The sequence below is a fragment of the Pseudochaenichthys georgianus genome, unplaced genomic scaffold, assembly GCF_902827115.2.
Source record: "Pseudochaenichthys georgianus unplaced genomic scaffold, fPseGeo1.2 scaffold_167_arrow_ctg1, whole genome shotgun sequence".
Classification (NCBI taxonomy): domain Eukaryota; kingdom Metazoa; phylum Chordata; class Actinopteri; order Perciformes; family Channichthyidae; genus Pseudochaenichthys; species Pseudochaenichthys georgianus.
Genome location: NW_027262480.1, coordinates 167501 through 185942, shown reverse-complemented (window position 1 = coordinate 185942; position 18442 = coordinate 167501). Strand labels below are relative to the sequence as shown.

At 42.2% G+C, this 18442-nt stretch overlaps 1 protein-coding gene and 1 pseudogene across 1 annotated transcript in view; both read left to right on the top strand.

Moving 5' to 3' along the window:
- Positions 1 to 14173, top strand: part of LOC117441317 (nuclear receptor ROR-alpha A-like) — a 34284-nt gene extending 20111 nt beyond the window's left edge. The window contains exons 7-10 of the mRNA XM_034077507.2: positions 11873 to 11980; positions 12107 to 12217; positions 12609 to 12721; positions 13452 to 14173. Of these exons, the coding sequence (XP_033933398.1) occupies positions 11873 to 11980; positions 12107 to 12217; positions 12609 to 12721; positions 13452 to 13631 (512 nt within the window). The 3' untranslated portion in view covers positions 13632 to 14173. The remainder of the gene's footprint in view (positions 1 to 11872; positions 11981 to 12106; positions 12218 to 12608; positions 12722 to 13451) is intronic.
- The window catches only part of LOC117441316 (nuclear receptor ROR-alpha A-like), a 7829-nt pseudogene continuing 3363 nt past the window's right edge, over positions 13977 to 18442 (top strand).

The window sequence follows — 18442 nt, the reverse complement described above, 5'->3', positions numbered from 1 at the left end:
ATTAGCATTTTCTGTCACAGGAAAAGTCAGATGAGTCCAACAAATAGGCCTTTCATCCGCGAGTCGAACCAGCAAACATAAACTGATTCTAAACAACAACAAAAGACTACAATACATAAATAAGCACATGTGAGAAACTACCAAAAGACACCTGCAGACATATGAACCTTAAAGAGAAAACATTCGGAAAATGAGATTCATTTTGACTTAAAGTCCTCGCTGGAGTCTTCTCCACAGCACTGACCGCTGAGCATTAGGGTAGTGTAGTCCTTGAGGTAATGTGTTCAGAAACTTTGTCTAGAAAATGATGAAATAGACTTCCAGAAGCAGCAGCCCTACTGAAGCTACATCTTAGATATAATATAAAACCTAGCAGCAGAAATATGTGATTATGAGTCACATCCGACCAGACCAGCAGACAGCATCCCACACAGATAAGCTCGTTTTAATGTAGCAGTTAGCACCACCTGCTGGCCTGACAGGGAACTGCAGTTGTTTATTCATATGTCTTCTGCCAGTTTGTCTGCAGCAGTTAAGGTTTAATGACATTTACTGTAAGAAGTGTAAGTGTTTGAAATCCCCATTAAATCTAATTATCTCAACAAAAGCAGGTACTTTTTTTTTATAAGAAAGTTGACATTTTGACGGTTTCTTTTTTATTAATGCTAAACTTGCAGCTAAGACTTCAACATTAAGATAATTAGGATTTAATATTTAAGTAAGACTCTTCATTTATAAACCATTTTAATCATCCATTATTTTTTTTTTCAAAGAAAATGTATGTGAAAGGCCAAACTAAAAAAAACGGTTTGTATCTGACTTCCTGTCTGTGGACTATAGGTTTCTTTATGAAGATCTTAAGGTTTAACTTTCAAATATATGGCTTCATTTCACCTAGTCCTGGCACTTAACTGGACAATGACAGCTGGGTTATGTCATTATATCAAAATAACTACACTTCCTTAATATTTAAAGGGGCAGATTGGACGTCAATATAACTCTTTATTTGGATCGCTCCAAGATTTAAAGGTCCCCTATTATTTGAAATCCACTTTCTTCATGTCTTTTCTTCACAAACACGTGTCAAAGTCTCAGGAACAAAGACCGCCTCTCTTTTTTCTTCCTGATCCATCTTTAGAAAAACCTGTCTGAAAAGGAGCTGGTCAGATTTTGGTCACTTTGTGATGTCACAATGTTTTTTTGGGATGTGCAAATTAGCCAATCAGCAACCAAGGTAACTTCAATAATGAAGGCAATAGTGAGTATTGAGCAATATGGACAATGCTTTAAAGATAAGGAAACTATGCAGTAAAGTATTGCACTGGGGGAAATGTGTGGGTGTGTGTGTTGTGGTGGTGTGTGTGTGGTGGTGTGTGTGTGGTGGTGTGTGGTGTGCGTGCACATTTGAGTGTTATGAGATCAATATATTCCCTCCATCTTTCGTCAACGTATTTCTGTTTTCTCCAGGTCGAATACAAATCTGGCGAATGAAGAACTTTATAACTGAATGTTAAGCAATAATGTCATTACATGTAACCGTGTTTACAAACAGGATGTCGATGCAGATTTGGATGAGCTTTACATGTCAGGGTTTCTTTTGTATATTCTGTCCCGTTGTGTGATTTTGTACATTGATGACTCCCTTTTACCCCTCGTTGTCACCTTATTGGTTCGTCCCTCGTTATGTAAGTAACTGAATTGATATTTCTGTACAGGCCAACAGGAAGACACTGCTATCGCTGAGCGTCAGACTTTTCTATCTGTTGTCTGAAAAGAGATGTTGTGTATTTAAGCAGCTTCTGCTAGCAGGTCAACACGTGACTAACGATGCCACGAGGATTTGTCTTAAAAGGAGACATCTGTTTATGTAACACCATTCGGACATCGCAGAATCTTAATTATAAGATATGTTGTCGTCCTGAAATGGAGAATCAGCACACCGTTAACTAAGCTAAGCTAACACTAGCCAGAGGGTGATTCATATAGTAATAGGTTCTGTAGTTGAGAACAAGAAAGTGTCCGAGTTGTATAAAACCAGACTTTTCCGTTATATTGCCAGATGTTATTATGGTATGAAATATCAAGGGGTTATTTCCCAGCCTGCACCTGTATCAGAGTGTCCGGCTCGGGGCCGTCCATTTCTTTATTTGAACTCTTTGTTTTGATACGAAGCAGAGCTGCTGTATCTGAAATGTAATAACAAATAAAACTGAGACTGAAAGAAATGTGTTTGTTTGGTTTTCTTTCAAATTACATGAACTCTCAAATCTCTAAACTGTTTACAGCTTTCAAAACAAATAAAGTGGTCGAATGTTGTGTGTGTGGGGTGTGTGTGTGTGTGTGTGTGTGGTGTGTGTGTGTGTGTGTGGTTCTAGCATTACTATACTTGTGGGGACCTACATATGTTTACATAGTCACGTGTGGGGACTGGCTTCCCTTATGGGGACACATTGTAGGTCCCCATAAGGATCATTAATTTTAGGGTGAAGACTTGGTTAGTTTTAGGGTTAGGGTTAGGGTTAGGGTAAGGGTAAGGGTTAGGGTTAGGGTTAGGGTTAGCCTTCATTTCAGGTCTGTTATTGCATTGGAGAATAATACAATCTGTTGATCAAGAAATAGCGATAGGAGTCGTAGCAATAGCTGCCTGTGTTCTACAACATACCGTGCAATGGCTTCATCGACTTGTCCCTGGCAGCAGTCCCTCGGTTACAATCCAGCCGCTATTGATTCGGTGCAGGAGGAGGGTGGAGTGGCTTCGGCTGAGTCTCTGTGGTCTGAGCTACTGGCTTCGTCCCAGCATGTTGTTTCTGCAGATTTCAATTACTGTTTTGTAGTAGATAGGATCTTTGACCCGCCAGGACACACACAGACGACACACACATACACACACACACACCACACACACACACACACACACACACACAACACACACACACACACACACACACACACACACACACACACACACACACACACACAACACACACACCACAACAGACACCACACACACAACAACAACTTACATTTAACAGAAACGTTATTTTCTTTCTGCTCGACAAAAGTGAAATAGTGAGAATATCTCCACGGCGAAGAAACTCGACTTGAGCTCCACCGCCGCCGCCATGAGAGTCTTGTTTAGTAAACACAAACACGCCCACAGCCCGTCTCCGCCATGGGACACAGGAAGTATCTAAGTACATTCACTCAAGTACTTACAGTTCTCATCTCTGTTCGCCTGGCTGTTGGCGCCGCTCACCAACGTCTGGGAGCCGAGACTAAATAAACAAAATAACGGAGTAATAATGTAGTGTAGTAACCGTAACTGAATTTAAAAAAGAATGCGTTAGGGTGCTAGTTACTGCCAAACATAACAGCGTTACGGTAACGCGTTGCTTTGGGGGAACAACGGAGCTGATCCAGATGTGCATCCGATACGACGTGATATCTGAAATGTGGGCGGGCTTGAAGAAGCAGGAAATAAAAGGAAGTCACTTTGTGGAAAACCCCTGCGAGGACAGAAAGAGTTTGAGCTCCAAGTGTTTCAGAGAGAATCCTTGATGTGGTTTGGAACATGATGGAGTTAGCTGAGTTTCTGCTGGGAGAGTTCTGATCAGGCTTTAGCTCGCTCCCTCTTTGTAGACCCAGAATCAGCACTTTGGTATCAGGCTGAAATAGAGTTGAGGCTGGGGAATGCATGATCCGGTTGGTATTCTGAGCAAAGCTGTTCTTTATACATTTGAATATATCTGAGAGCTTTAAAATATGCCTGAACATACTATGATAGGAGAACTTTACCTAATGTGCAGGAACACGGCTGAATTCCCTTTGCCCCGTGTCCCTTGCCTCTCCGCAGGCTCTCTGGAGGTGGTTTGTTAGTGCGGATGTGTCCGCGTCTTCGACTCTCAGAACAACAGCGTCTTCTTCGACGGGAAGTTCGCCGGGACGGATCGTCTTCAAAGCTTTAGGTGACACTAAGAATCAATCAATCATGACGGTCAAGAGGAGAGACGGGGTATTCCATAACATGAGTGCTTTCTCTTCTTTCATCGTGTGTGTGTGTGTGTGTGTGTGTGTGTTGGTGTGTGTGTGGCAGGTTGTGATGACTTGATATCCTCAGTGTTTGACTTCGCTGAGAGCATGTGTTCGCTGCGTCTGTCGGAGGAAGAACTCGCTCTCTTCTCAGCCTAATCCTGCTCTCTGCAGGTACGGCAAAACAAACACCACCACACACACACCACAACACACACACACACACACACACACACAACACCCACACACAACTCTATTGTAGGCATATGATATCTATGTGATTAACATGATGATGCAGCCTCTATGGAGAAAGACATATGACAAGCATGCTCATTTCTGAAGTAAACATTGAATACTGCTTTCTGTTTCCTCCATGTTGTTGACTGGGTGTGGGTGTGTGTTTGTGTGTGTGTGTGTGTGTGTGTGTGTGTAGGTGTTGTGTGTGTGTGTGGTGTGTGTGTTGTGTGTGTGTGTGTGTGTGTGGGTGTGTGTGTGTGTGTGTGTGTGTGTGTGTGTGTGTGTGTGGTGTGTTGTGTGCAGACCGCTCATGGCTGCAGGATAAGCTTCGGGTGGAGAAACTGCAGCAGAAGACGGAGCTCGCTCTGAAACACGTGCTGCAGAGAAACCAGAGAGAGGAAGGAGCCCTGAGCAAGGTACACTCACACACACACACACACACACACACACACACACACACACAAACCACACACACACACACACACACACACACACCACACACACACACACACACACCACACACACACACACACACACACACACACACCACACACACATAGTCTTTTGAAGAAGTGATGATTAAACTGTTCAGTGGAAGTGGAATGTTAAACTCTGAAGAAGAGTTGTCTCACACTGCCCTCAGGTGGTGAGATGCTGAACTACAACTCACACATTTCCCTTTGATCTTCAAAGCGTTACGCGAACAATAAGAAAAGTACACGACAAAGTATTCACATCTTAATGACATCCTTTACCTGTGAGGACCTTAATTAAGTTTGTGACAACTAACTCTCATATCCTTGTTTTCTCTTGTCTCCTCTCCTCTACTCCCTGTCTACTCTCTTTTGCTTGTTTCCTCTCCCCTTGTATCCTTCTTATGTCTTGTTTCCTCCTCCTTTGTATCCTCTTATTTTTTGTTCCTCTCAACCTTTGTTCTCCTTTCCTCCACTGTTCCATTATCTTGTCTTCCCTACTTTTATTTTCTCCTCTCCTCTCCTTACTTAATTCCCTCTCTATTATTCTTCTCCTTGTCACATCTTCTTTCCTTCCTCCTCTTGACTCCTCTCTTGTTTATTCTCTTCTTCCATCACCTTCTCACCTCTCCTTGCCTCCTTGACCTCCTCTCCTCAGCTCAGATGTAAGGTTGTCAGCGTTTGCGTTCGCTGTGCAGTCGTCACTCGGAGAACTTGTCGGCGTTCAGAGCCGTTTTACCCCGAACATCGTGAGGACTCACTTCTCCTCGCTGTACCGGGAAACTGTTCGGAGGAGGACATGGAGCTCAACATGGAGCTCAACATGCACCACAGCGACCTCTGAGAGAGCGAGGCAAACTAGGGAGGAAACCAGGGAGGAAACAAGGAAACCGGGGAGGAAACAAGTGAGGAAACCAGGGAGGAAACAAGGAAACCCGGGGAGAACCAAGGAAGGAAACCAGGAAGGAAGCCAGGCTGGTGGACAAGGAAGGAACCAGTCAGGATACCAGGAAGGAAACCAGGAAGGGAACTAGGACGCCAGGAGGGAAGGGAACGTTTGGCTCAAAGAAATCGACTTTTCTGTCTTTTTTTGTTATAGTTTCCGTCTCTAAAACAACGGAAAATCACTGCAGTGATGTCACCGGTGCTTTTCTTAAAGTCTTAAATATGTTCTACTGGAAACGTTCGACGAGAAGCGATGGAGCCCCTCGGAGAGAAGTCGCTGGGTTCATCGTGCTTTCTCTTTGTGGGAACGATTGAAAAAGACGCTGATGCTCAGGACTGTGACGCTAGGACCCGGATCTCCTCTGACTTCTCCACTTCTCACGCTGTTCGTCACCACCTCGTATCTCACGTCTGAGCGTCTCCTGAAGGAGCGGTTTGTACTCGGAGCTGCTCAGGGTTTTTATAAAAGCTTCCTCTGCTTTTAAATCTCAAAGGTTATGGTTGACAACGTGTGCAACGGTTGAGCTTGTTGTTGTTACATCTCTTATGTCCTAAGGCTGCACTATTATTTATAAAAAATGTTTTAAGACACGTTTCTCCAAATTCAAAAAACCAGGTTGCCGTCTTTGGAAACGTTGAGTTATCTCCTAGATTCTTAAACAATAGGGTTTTACGAACATGTTGTAAAGTAAATATCGAGCCACCGCATCAAGGACTAAGTATATAGGCTATCATCTATCTAGTTGACTGGAAGTTAATGTGTGTGTATCAAAGCTAAAGACGATACTCTGAAAACACGTGGGAAACTAAAAGCTGAAGGATGAGCAACAAGACCAAAGACATCTTGATATGAAGATAGTTTTTGTTCTGAAAGCATTCTTTCAAATCGTCTGTGAGGCTTTATTTGGGATGTTTCTGTCATTAACCCTTTGAGGTCCGAGTCCCTTTTTCACACGTTTGGCTCGCCTGGGCTTTCTTTGTAGACATGCTTTTAAAACATGAACCCTGTGCTGCACAATCAATTAATATACATGTTTGTATTCACAACAACCTAAGCTATCAGCATATGTAGGCGACAGGGATGTCACATGGATGTACAAACAGTTATGAGACCATAAGTACAAAAGAAAAAACTAAATGTTATCACTCAGAAATGTATTCAAATCCCACAGATCCTCTTCAAGTATCTCAGTATTTCCAAAGCACCACAATCAATATATATATTATTTACAACAAAACAGTCATGCGTTATTATATCAACAAGTTAGGTGTGCCATTCCTCAAAACAGCGTCGGACCTCAGAGTAAAATGTCCACGTCCATGTTTTGTAATGATGTCTGCTGCATGTCGTCTGTTGTCTTCACTCGATGTCAGTGAATGCATCACTCAGGGTAATGCAGATTGAGAACATTGTAACCACGACACCAGACGTAACTTCTGTTTCTCTTCTCGGCCCAGTTTTACTGGACTATTTGATTACGTGTAGTCAGAGATGGGGTCGTACTTAAAAATGTAATATAGTACTATTACTTTTAATTTTTTTTTATCTATTTACACTTACTTCGTTACTCTCTACATACAGTAACTCGTTACTTTACTCGTTACTTTACTCGCCGAGCACGTACGAACTGCGCATGCGTGAGTGGCAATAACTCTCCTTACCAGCAGGGCGGCGGTAGTGTGTATTCGTCATTCAAAACAGGCAACAACCGGAAAACAAAGAAGAAGAACAGACTCCGTGATGTAAACAAACAACAATAGCTGTGCGTTAGCTTCACCTTAGCATGTGTTCTTTGCAGGTGCTTGTTGAGGTTTAACGTGGTGTTTGCAGCAGTGGATAACAGCTGCTGGCCTGGACACAGTTTGCACCTCACCGTCACATTCCTGTCTATTCTTCGGAAGAACTCAAAATAATGGCATACCTCCACCCCTCGAAAGTTATCGCTGACTCAGCCATGTTTATGCAGCACTGCACGTGGAGATGTGGACGCGCAGATTACGTACATATAAACCTGAGGCGGAAACCCGATTTTAGTTAGTAACGAAGTAACACGTGTCGGGGCAATGTTAGTAACTGTAGTGTGATTACTGAATTATAAAAGTAGCGCGTTACACTACTCCGTTACTCCTGATAATATTACTTTTGTCGGTTACTTTGTAACGCGTTACACCCAACTCTGCATGTAGTTAGCATTTGGTGTCAACTGATTCTTATCGTTGTTGTGATCTTTCAGGAACTTTGTCAAAGAAATAAAGGGCGATTAGCATTTTCTGTCACAGGAAAAAGTCAGATGACGTCCAACAAATAGGCCTTTCATCCGCGAGTCGAACCAGCAAACATGAACTGATTCTAAACAACAACAAAAGACTACAATACATAAATTAAGCACATGGTGAGAAACTACCAAAGACACCTGCAGACATATGAACCTTAAAGAGAAAACATTCGGAAAATGAGATTTCATTTTGACTTAAAGTCCTCGCTGGAGTCTTCTCCACAGCACTGACCGCTGAGCATTATGGGTAGTGTAGTCCTTGAGGTAATGTGTTCAGAAACTTTGTCTAGAAAATGATGAAATAGACTTCCAGAAGCAGCAGCCCTACTGAAGCTACATCTTAGATATAATATAAAACCTAGCAGCAGAAATATGTGATTATGAGTCACATCCGACCAGACCAGCAGACAGCATCCCCACACAGATAAGCTCGTTTTAATGTAGCAGTTAGCACCACCTGCTGACCTGACAGGGAACTGCAGTTTGTTATCATTATGTCTTCTGCCAGTTTGTCTGCAGCAGTTAAGGTTTAATGACATTTACTGTAAGAAGTGTAAGTGTTTGAAATCCCATTAAATCTAATTATCTCAACAAAAGCAGGTACTTTTTTTTTTATAAGAAAGTTGACATTTTGACGGTTTTCTTTTTTATTAATGCTAAACTTGCAGCTAAGACTTCAACATTAAGATAATTAGGATAATTATAATATTTAAGTAAGACTCTTCATTTATATTTATAACCATTTTATCATCCATATATTTTTTTTTTTCAAAGAAAATGTATGTGAAAGGCCAAACTAAAAAAACGGTTTGTATCTGACTTCCTGTCTGTGGACTATAGGTTTCTTTATGAAGATCTTAAGGTTTAACTTTCAAATATATGGCTTCATTTCACCCAGTCCTGGCACTTAACTGGACAATGACAGCTGGGTTATGTCATTATATCAAATAACTACACTTCCTTAATATTTAAAGGGGCAGATTGGACGTCAATATAACTCTTTATTTGGATCGCTCCAAGATTTAAAGGTCCCCTATTATTTGAAATCCACTTCTTCATGTCTTTTCTTCACAAACACGTGTCAAAGTCTCCGGAACAAAGACCCCCTCTCTTTTTGTCCTGAGCCATCTTTATAAAAACCTGTCGGAAAATGAGCCGATCAGAATTTGGTCACTTTGTGATGTCACTATGTTTCTTTGGGTTGTGCAACCGTTAGCCAATCAGCAACCAAGGTAACTTCAACCAGCGTAATGAAGGCAATGTTGAGTATTGAGCAATATGGACAATGCTTTAAAGATAAGGAAACTATGCAGTAAAGTATTGCACTGGGGGAAATGTGTGTGTGTGTGTGGTGTGTGTGTGTGTGTGTGTGTGTGTGTGTGTGTGTGTGTGTGTGTGTGCGTGCACATTTGAGTGTTATGAGATCAATATATTCCCTCCATCTTTCGTCAACGTATTTCTGTTTTCTCCAGGTCGAATACAAATCTGGCGAATGAAGAACTTTATAACTGAATGTTAAGCAATAATGTCATTACATGTAACCGTGTTACAAACAGGATGTCGATGCAGATTTGGATGAGCTTTACATGTCAGGGTTTCTTTGTATATTCTGTCCCGTTGTGTGATTTTGTACATTGATGACTCCCTTTTACCCCTCGTTGTCACCTTATTGGTTCGTCCCTCGTTATGTAAGTAACTGAATTGATATTTCTGTACAGGCCAACAGGAAGACACTGCTATCGCTGAGCGTCAGACTTTTCTATCTGTTGTCTGAAAAGAGATGTTGTGTATTTAAGCAGCTTCTGCTAGCAGGTCAACACGTGACTAACGATGCCACGAGGATTTGTCTTAAAAGGAGACATCTGTTTATGTAACACCATTCGGACATCGCAGAATCTTAATTATAAGATATGTTGTCGTCCTGAATGGAGAATCAGCACACCGTTAACTAAGCTAAGCTAACACTAGCCAGAGGGTGATTCATATAGTAATAGGTTCTGTAGTTGAGAACAAAGAAAGTGTCCGAGTTGTATAAAACCAGACTTTTCCGTTATATTGCCAGATGTTATTATGGTATGAAATATCAAGGTGTTATTTCCCAGCCTGCACCTGTATCAGAGTGTCCGGCTCGGGGCCGTCCATTTCTTTATTTGAACTCTTTGTTTTGATACGAAGCAGAGCTGCTGTATCTGAAATGTAATAACAAATAAAACTGAGACTGAAAGAAATGTGTTTGTTTGGTTTTCTTTCAAATTACATGAACTCTCAAATCTCTAAACTGTTTACAGCTTTCAAAACAAAATAAAGTGGTCGAATGTTGTGTGTGTGTGCGTGTGTGTGTGTGTGTGTGTGTGTGTGTGTGTGTGTGTGTGTGTGTGTGTGGTCTAGCATTACTATACTTGTGGGGACCTACATATGTTTACATAGTCACGTGTGGGGACTGGCTTCCCTTATGGGGACACATTGTAGGTCCCCATAAGGATCATTAATTTTAGGGTGAAGACTTGGTTAGTTTTAGGGTTAGGGTTAGGGTTAGGGTAAGGGTAAGGGTTAGGGTTAGGGTTAGGGTTAGCCTTCATTTCAGGTCTGTTTATTGCAATTGGAGAATAATACAATCTGTTGATCAAGAAATAGCGATAGGAGTCGTAGCAATAGCTGCCTGTGTTCTACAACATACCGTGCAATGGCTTCATCGACTTGTCCCTGGCAGCAGTCCCTCGGTTACAATCCAGCCGCTATTGAATTCGGTGCAGGAGGAGTGGAGTGGCTTCGGCTGAGTCTCTGTGGTCTGAGCTACTGGCTTCGTCCAGCATGTTGTTTTCTGCAGATTTCAATTACTGTTTTGTAGTAGATAGGATCTTTGACCCGCCAGGACACACACGACACACACACACACACACACACACACACACACACACACACACACCCACCACACACACACACCACACACACACACACACATACACACACAACACACACACACATAGACACACACACACACATAGACATACCACTGACACACAGACACACACACACACACACACACACACACACACACACACACACAGACACACACACACAACTTACATTTAACAGAAACTTTATTTTCTTTCTGCTCGACAAAAGGGAAATAGTGAGAATATCTCCAGGCGAAGAAACTCGACTTGAGCTCCGCCGCCGCCGCCATGAGAGTCTTGTTAGTAAACACAAACACGCCCACAGCCCGTCTCCGCATGGGACACAGGAAGTATCTAAGTACATTCACTCAAGTACTTACAGTTCTCATCTCTGTTCGCCTGGCTGTTGGCGCCGCTCACCAACGTCTGGGAGCCGAGACTATATAAACAAAATAACGGAGTAATAATGTAGTGTAGTAACCGTAACTGAATTTAAAAGAGAATGCGTTAGGGTGCTAGTTACTGCCAAACATAACAGCGTTACGGTAACGCGTTGCTTTGGGGGAACAACGGAGCTGATCCAGATTTGCGTCCGATACGACGTGATATCTGAAATGTGGGCGGGCTTTGAAGAAGCAGGAAATAAAAAGGAAGTCACTTTGTGGAAACCCTGCGAGACAGAAAGAGTTTGAGCTCCAAAGTGTTTCAGAGAGAATCCTTGATGTGGTTTGGAACATGATGGAGTTAGCTGAGTTTCTGCTGGGAGAGTTCTGATCAGGCGTTAGCTCCGCTCCCTCTTTGTAGACCCAGAATCAGCACTTTGGGATCAGGCTGAAATAGAGGGTGAGGCTGGAATGCATGATCCGGTTGGTATTCTGAGCAAAGCTGTTCTTTATACATTTGAATATATCTGAGAGCTTTAAAATATGCCTGAACATACTATGATAGGAGAACTTTACCTAATGTGCAGGAACACGGCTGATTCCCTTTGCCCCGTGTCCTTGCCTCTCCGCAGGCTCTCTGGAGGTGGTGTTAGTGCGGATGTGTCGCGTCTTCGACTCTCAGAACAACAGCGTCTTCTTCGACGGGAAGTTCGCCGGACCGGACGTCTTCAAAGCTTTAGGTGACACTAAAGAATCAATCAATCATGACGTCAAGAGGAGAGACGGGGTATTCCATAACATGAGTGCTTCTCTTTTTTCATCGTGTGTGTGTGTGTGTGTGTGTGTGTGTGTGTGTGTGTGTGCAGGTTGTGATGACTTGATATCCTCAGTGTTTGACTTCGCTGAGAGCATGTGTTCGCTGCGTCTGTCGGAGGAAGAACTCGCTCTCTTCTCAGCCTACATCCTGCTCTCTGCAGGTACGCAAACACACACACACACACACACACACACACACACACACACACACACACACACACACACACACACACACACACACACACACACACACACACACACTCTATTGTAGGCATATGATATCTATGTGATTAACATGATGATGCAGCCTCTATGGAGAAAGACATATGACAAGCATGCTCATTTCTGAAGTAAACATTGAATACTGCTTTCTGTTCCTCCATGTTGTGACTGTGTGTGTGTGTGTGTGTGTGTGTGTGTGTGTGTGTGTGTGTGTGTGTATGTGTGTTTGTGTGTGTGTGTGTGTGTGTGTGTGTGTGTGTGTGTGTGTGTGTGTGTGTGTGTGTGTGTGTGTGTGTGTGTGTGTGTGTGTGTGTGTGTGTGTGTGTGCAGACCGCTCATGGCTGCAGGATAAGCTTCGGGTGGAGAAACTGCAGCAGAAGACGGAGCTCGCTCTGAAACACGTGCTGCAGAGAAACCAGAGAGAGGAAGGAGCCCTGAGCAAGGTACACTCACACACACACACACACACACACACACACACACACACACACACACACACACACACACACACACACACACACACACACACCACACACACATACACACACACACACCACACACACATACACACACACACACACACACACACACACACACACACATAGTCTTTTGAAGAAGTGATGATTAAACTGTTCAGTGGAAGTGGAATGTTAAACTCTGAAGAAGAGTTGTCTCACACTGCCCTCAGGTGGTGAGATGCTGAACTACAACTCACACATTTCCCTTTGATCTTCAAAGCGTTACGCGAACAATAAGAAAAGTACACGACAAAGTATTCACATCTTAATGACATCCTTTACCTGTGAGGACCTTCATTAATGTTTGTGACAACTAACTCTCATATCCTTGTTTCTCTTGTCTCCTCTCCTCTCTCCCTGTCTACTCTTTTTGCTTGTTTCCTCTCCCCTTGTATCCTCTTATGTCTTGTTTCCTCTCCCTTTGTCTCCTCTTATTTTTTGTTTCCTCTCACCTTGTCTCCTTTCCTCCACTTGTTCCATTATCTTGTCTTCCCTACTTTTATTTTCTCCTCTCCTCTCCTTACTTAATTCCTCTCCTATTATTTCTTCTCCTTGTCACATCTTCTCTTCCTTCCTCCTCTTGACTCCTCTCTTGTTTATTCTCTTCTTCCATCAACTTCTCACCTCTCCTTGCCTCCTTGACTCCTCTCCTCAGCTCAGATGTAAGGTGTCAGCGTTGCGTTCGCTGTGCAGTCGTCACTCGGAGAACTTGTCGGCGTTCAGAGCCGTTTACCCCGACATCGTGAGGACTCACTTTCCTCCGCTGTACCGGGAACTGTTCGGAGGAGACATGGAGCTCAACATGGAGCTCAACATGCACCACAGCGACCTCTGAGAGAGCGAGGCAACTAGGGAGGAAACCAGGGAGGAAACAAGGAAACCGGGGAGGAAACAAGTGAGGAAACCAGGGAGGAAACAAGGAAACCCGGGGAGGAACCAAGGAAGGAAACCAGGAAGGAAGCCAGGCTGGTGACAAGGAAGGACACCAGTAAGGATACCAGGAAGGAAACCAGGAAGGGAACTAGGAAGCCAGGAGGGAACGTTTGGCTCAAAGAAATCGACTTTTCTGTCTTTTTTTGTTATAGTTTCCGTCTAAAACAACGGAAATCACTGCAGTGATGTCACCGGTGCTTTTCTTAAAGTTTAAATATGTTCTACTGGAAACGTTCGGACGGAAGCGATGGAGCCCTCGGAGAGAAGTCGCTGGGTTCATCGTGCTTTCTCTTTGTGGGAACGATTGAAAAAAGACGCTGATGCTCAGACTGTGGACGCAGGACCCGGATCTCCTCTGACTTCTCCACTTCTCACGCTGTTCGTCACCACCTCGTATCTCACGTCTGAGCGTCTCCTGAAGGAGCGGTTTGTACTCGGAGCTGCTCAGGGTTTTTATAAAAGCTTCCTCTGCTTTTAAATCTCAAAGGTTCTGGTTGACAACGTGTGCAACGGTGAGCTTGTTGTTGTTACATCTCTTATGTCCTTAAGGCTGCACTATTATTTATAAAAAATGTTTAAGACACGTTTCTCCAAATTCAAAAATCCAGGTTTGCCGTCTTTGGAAACGTTGAGTTATCTCCTAGATCTTAAACAATAGGGTTTAAGAACATGTTGTAAAGTAAATATAGAGCCACCGCATCAAGGACTAAGTATAAGGCTATCATCTATCTAGTTTGACTGGAAGTAATGTGTGTGTATCACAGCTAAAGACGATACTCTGAAACACGTGGAAACTAAAAGCTGAAGGATGAGCAAAAGACAAAGACATCTTGATATGAAGATAGTTTTTGTTCTGAAAGCATTCTTTCAAATCGTCTGTGAGGCTTTATTTGGGATGTTTCTGTCATTAACCCTTTGAGGTCCGAGTCCCTTTTTCACACGTTTGGCTCGCCTGGGCTTTCTTTGTAGACATGCTTTTAAAACATGAACCCTGTGCTGCACAATCAATTAATATACATGTTTGTATTCACAACAACCTAAGCTATCAGCATATGTAGGCGACAGGGATGTCACATGGATGTACAAACAGTTATGAGACCATAAGTACAAAAGAAAAAACTAAATGTTATCACTCAGAAATGTATTCAAATCCCACAGATCCTCTTCAAGTATCTCAGTATTTCAAAGCACCACAATCAATATATATATTATTTACAACAAACAGTCATGGCGTTATTATATCAACAAGGTTAGGTGTGCCATTCCTCAAAACAGCGTCGACCTCAGAGTAAAATGTCCACGTCCATGTTTTGTAATGATGTCTGCTGCATGTCGTCTGTTGTCTTCACTCGATGTCAGTGAATGCATCACTCAGGGTAATGCAGATTGAGAACATTGTAAACAAGACACCAGACGTAACTTCTGTTTCTCTTCTCGGCCCGTTTTACTGGATATTTGATTACCGTGTAGTCAGAGATGGGGTCGTTACTAAAAAAATGTAATATAGTACATATTACTTTTAATTTTTTTTTATATATTACACTACTTCGTTACTCTCTACATAAAGTAACTCGTTACTTTACTCGTTACTTTACTCGCCGAGCACGTACGAACTGCGCATGCGTGAGTGGCAATAACTCTCCTTACCAGCAGGCGGCGGTAGTGTGTATTCGTCATTCAAAACAGGCAACAACCGGAAAACAAAGAAGAAGAACAGACTCCGTGATGTAAACAAACAACAAATAGCTGTGCGTTAGCTTCACCTTAGCATGTGTTCTTTGCAGGTGCTTGTTGAGGTTTAACGTGGTGTTTGCAGCAGTGGATAACAGCTGCTGGCCTGGACACAGTTTGCACCTCACCGTCACATTCCTGTCTATTCTTCGGAAGAACTCAAAATAATGGGCATACCTCCACCCCTCGAAAGTTATCGCTGACTCAGCCATGTTTATGCAGCACTGCACGTGGAGATGTGGACGCGCAGATTACGTACATATAAACCTGAGGCGGAAACCTGATTTTAGTTAGTAACGAAGTAACACGTGTCGGGGCAATGTTAGTAACTGTAGTGTGATTACTGAATTATAAAAGTAGCGCGTTACACTACTCCGTTACTCCGATAATATTACTTTTGTCGGTTACTTTGTAACGCGTTACACCCAACTCTGCATGTAGTTAGCATTTGGTGTCAACTGATTCTTATCGTTGTTGTGATCTTTCAGGAACTTTGTCAAAGAAATAAAGGGCGATTAGCATTTTCTGTCACAGGAAAAGTCAGATGACGTCCAACAAATAGGCCTTTCATCCGCGAGTCGAACCAGCAAACATGAACTGATTCTAAACAACAACAAAAGACTACAATACATAAATAAGCACATGTTGAGAAACTACCAAAAGACACCTGCAGACATATGAACCTTAAAGAGAAAACATTCGGAAAATGAGATTTCATTTTGACTTAAAGTCCTCGCTGGAGTCTTCTCCACAGCACTGACCGCTGAGCATTATGGGTAGTGTAGTCCTTGAGGTAATGTGTTCAGAAACTTTGTCTAGAAAATGATGAAATAGACTTCCAGAAGCAGCAGCCCTACTGAAGCTACATCTTAGATATAATATAAAACCTAGCAGCAGAAATATGTGATTATGAGTCACATCCGACCAGACCAGCAGACAGCATCCCCACACAGATAAGCTCGTTTTAATGTAGCAGTTAGCACCACCTGCTGGCCTGACAGGGAACTGCAGTTTGTTATCATTATGTCTTCTGCCAGTTTGTCTGCAGCAGTTAAGGTTTAATGACATTTACTGTAAGAAGTGTAAGTGTTTGAAATCCCCATTAAATCTAATTATCTCAACAAAAGCAGGTACTTTTTTTTTTATAAGAAAGTTGACATTTTGACGGTTTTCTTTTTTATTAATGCTAAACTTGCAGCTAAGACTTCAACATTAAGATAATTAGGATAATTATAATATTTAAGTAAGACTCTTCATTTATATTTATAACCATTTTAATCATCCATATATTTTTTTTTTTCAAAGAAAATGTATGTGAAAGGCCAAACTAAAAAAACGGTTTGTATCTGACTTCCTGTCTGTGGACTATAGGTTTCTTTATGAAGATCTTAAGGTTTAACTTTCAAATATATGGCTTCATTTCACCTAGTCCTGGCACTTAACTGGACAATGACAGCTGGGTTATGTCATTTATATCAAAATAACTACACTTCCTTAATATTTAAAGGGGCAGATTGGACGTCAATATAACTCTTTATTTGGATCGCTCCAAGATTTAAAGGTCCCCTATTATTTGAAATCCACTTCTTCATGTCTTTTCTTCACAAACACGTGTCAAAGTCTCCGGAACAAAGACCCCCTCTCTTTTTGTCCTGAGCCATCTTTATAAAAACCTGTCGGAAAATGAGCCGATCAGAATTTGGTCACTTTGTGATGTCACAATGTTTCTTTTGGGTTGTGCAACCATTAGCCAATCAGCAACCAAGGTAACTTCAATAATGAAGGCAATAGTGAGTATTGAGCAATATGGACAATGCTTTAAAGATAAGGAAACTATGCAGTAAAGTATTGCACTGGGGGAAATGTGTGTGTGTGTGTGTGTGTGTGTGTGTGTGTGTGTGTGTGTGTGTGTGTGTGTGTGTGTGTGTGTGTGTGTGTGTGTGTGTGTGTGTGTGTGTGTGTGCGTGCACATTTGAGTGTTATGAGATCAATATATTCCCTCCATCTTTCGTCAACGTATTTCTGTTTTCTCCAGGTCGAATACAAATCTGGCGAATGAAGAACTCTATAACTGAATGTTAAGCAATAATGTCGTTACATGTAACCGTGTTTACAAACAGGATGTCGATGCAGATTTGGATGAGCTTTACATGTCAGGGTTTCTTTTGTATATTCTGTCCCGTTGTGTGATTTTGTACATTGATGACTCCCTTTTACCCCTCGTTGTCACCTTATTGGTTCGTCCCTCGTTATGTAAGTAACTGAATTGATATTTCTGTACAGGCCAACAGGAAGACACTGCTATCGCTGAGCGTCAGACTTTTCTATCTGTTGTCTGAAAAGAGATGTTGTGTATTTAAGCAGCTTCTGCTAGCAGGTCAACACGTGACTAACGATGCCACGAGGATTTGTCTTAAAAGGAGACATCTGTTTATGTAACACCATTCGGACATCGCAGAATCTTAATTATAAGATATGTTGTCGTCCTGAAATGGAGAATCAGCACACCGTTAACTAAGCTAAGCTAACACTAGCCAGAGGGTGATTCATATAGTAATAGGTTCTGTAGTTGAGAACAAGAAAGTGTCCGAGTTGTATAAAACCAGACTTTTCCGTTATATTGCCAGATGTTATTATGGTATGAAATATCAAGGTGTTATTTCCCAGCCTGCACCTGTATCAGAGTGTCCGGCTCGGGGCCGTCCATTTCTTTATTTGAACTCTTTGTTTTGATACGAAGCAGAGCTGCTGTATCTGAAATGTAATAACAAATAAAACTGAGACTGAAAGAAATGTGTTTGTTTGGTTTTCTTTCAAATTACATGAACTCTCAAATCTCTAAACTGTTTACAGCTTTCAAAACAAAATAAAGTGGTCGAATGTTGTGTGTGTGTGTGTGTGTGTGTGTGTGTGTGTGTGTGTGTGTGTGTGTGTGTGTGGTCTAGCATTACTATACTTGTGGGGACCTACATATGTTTACAT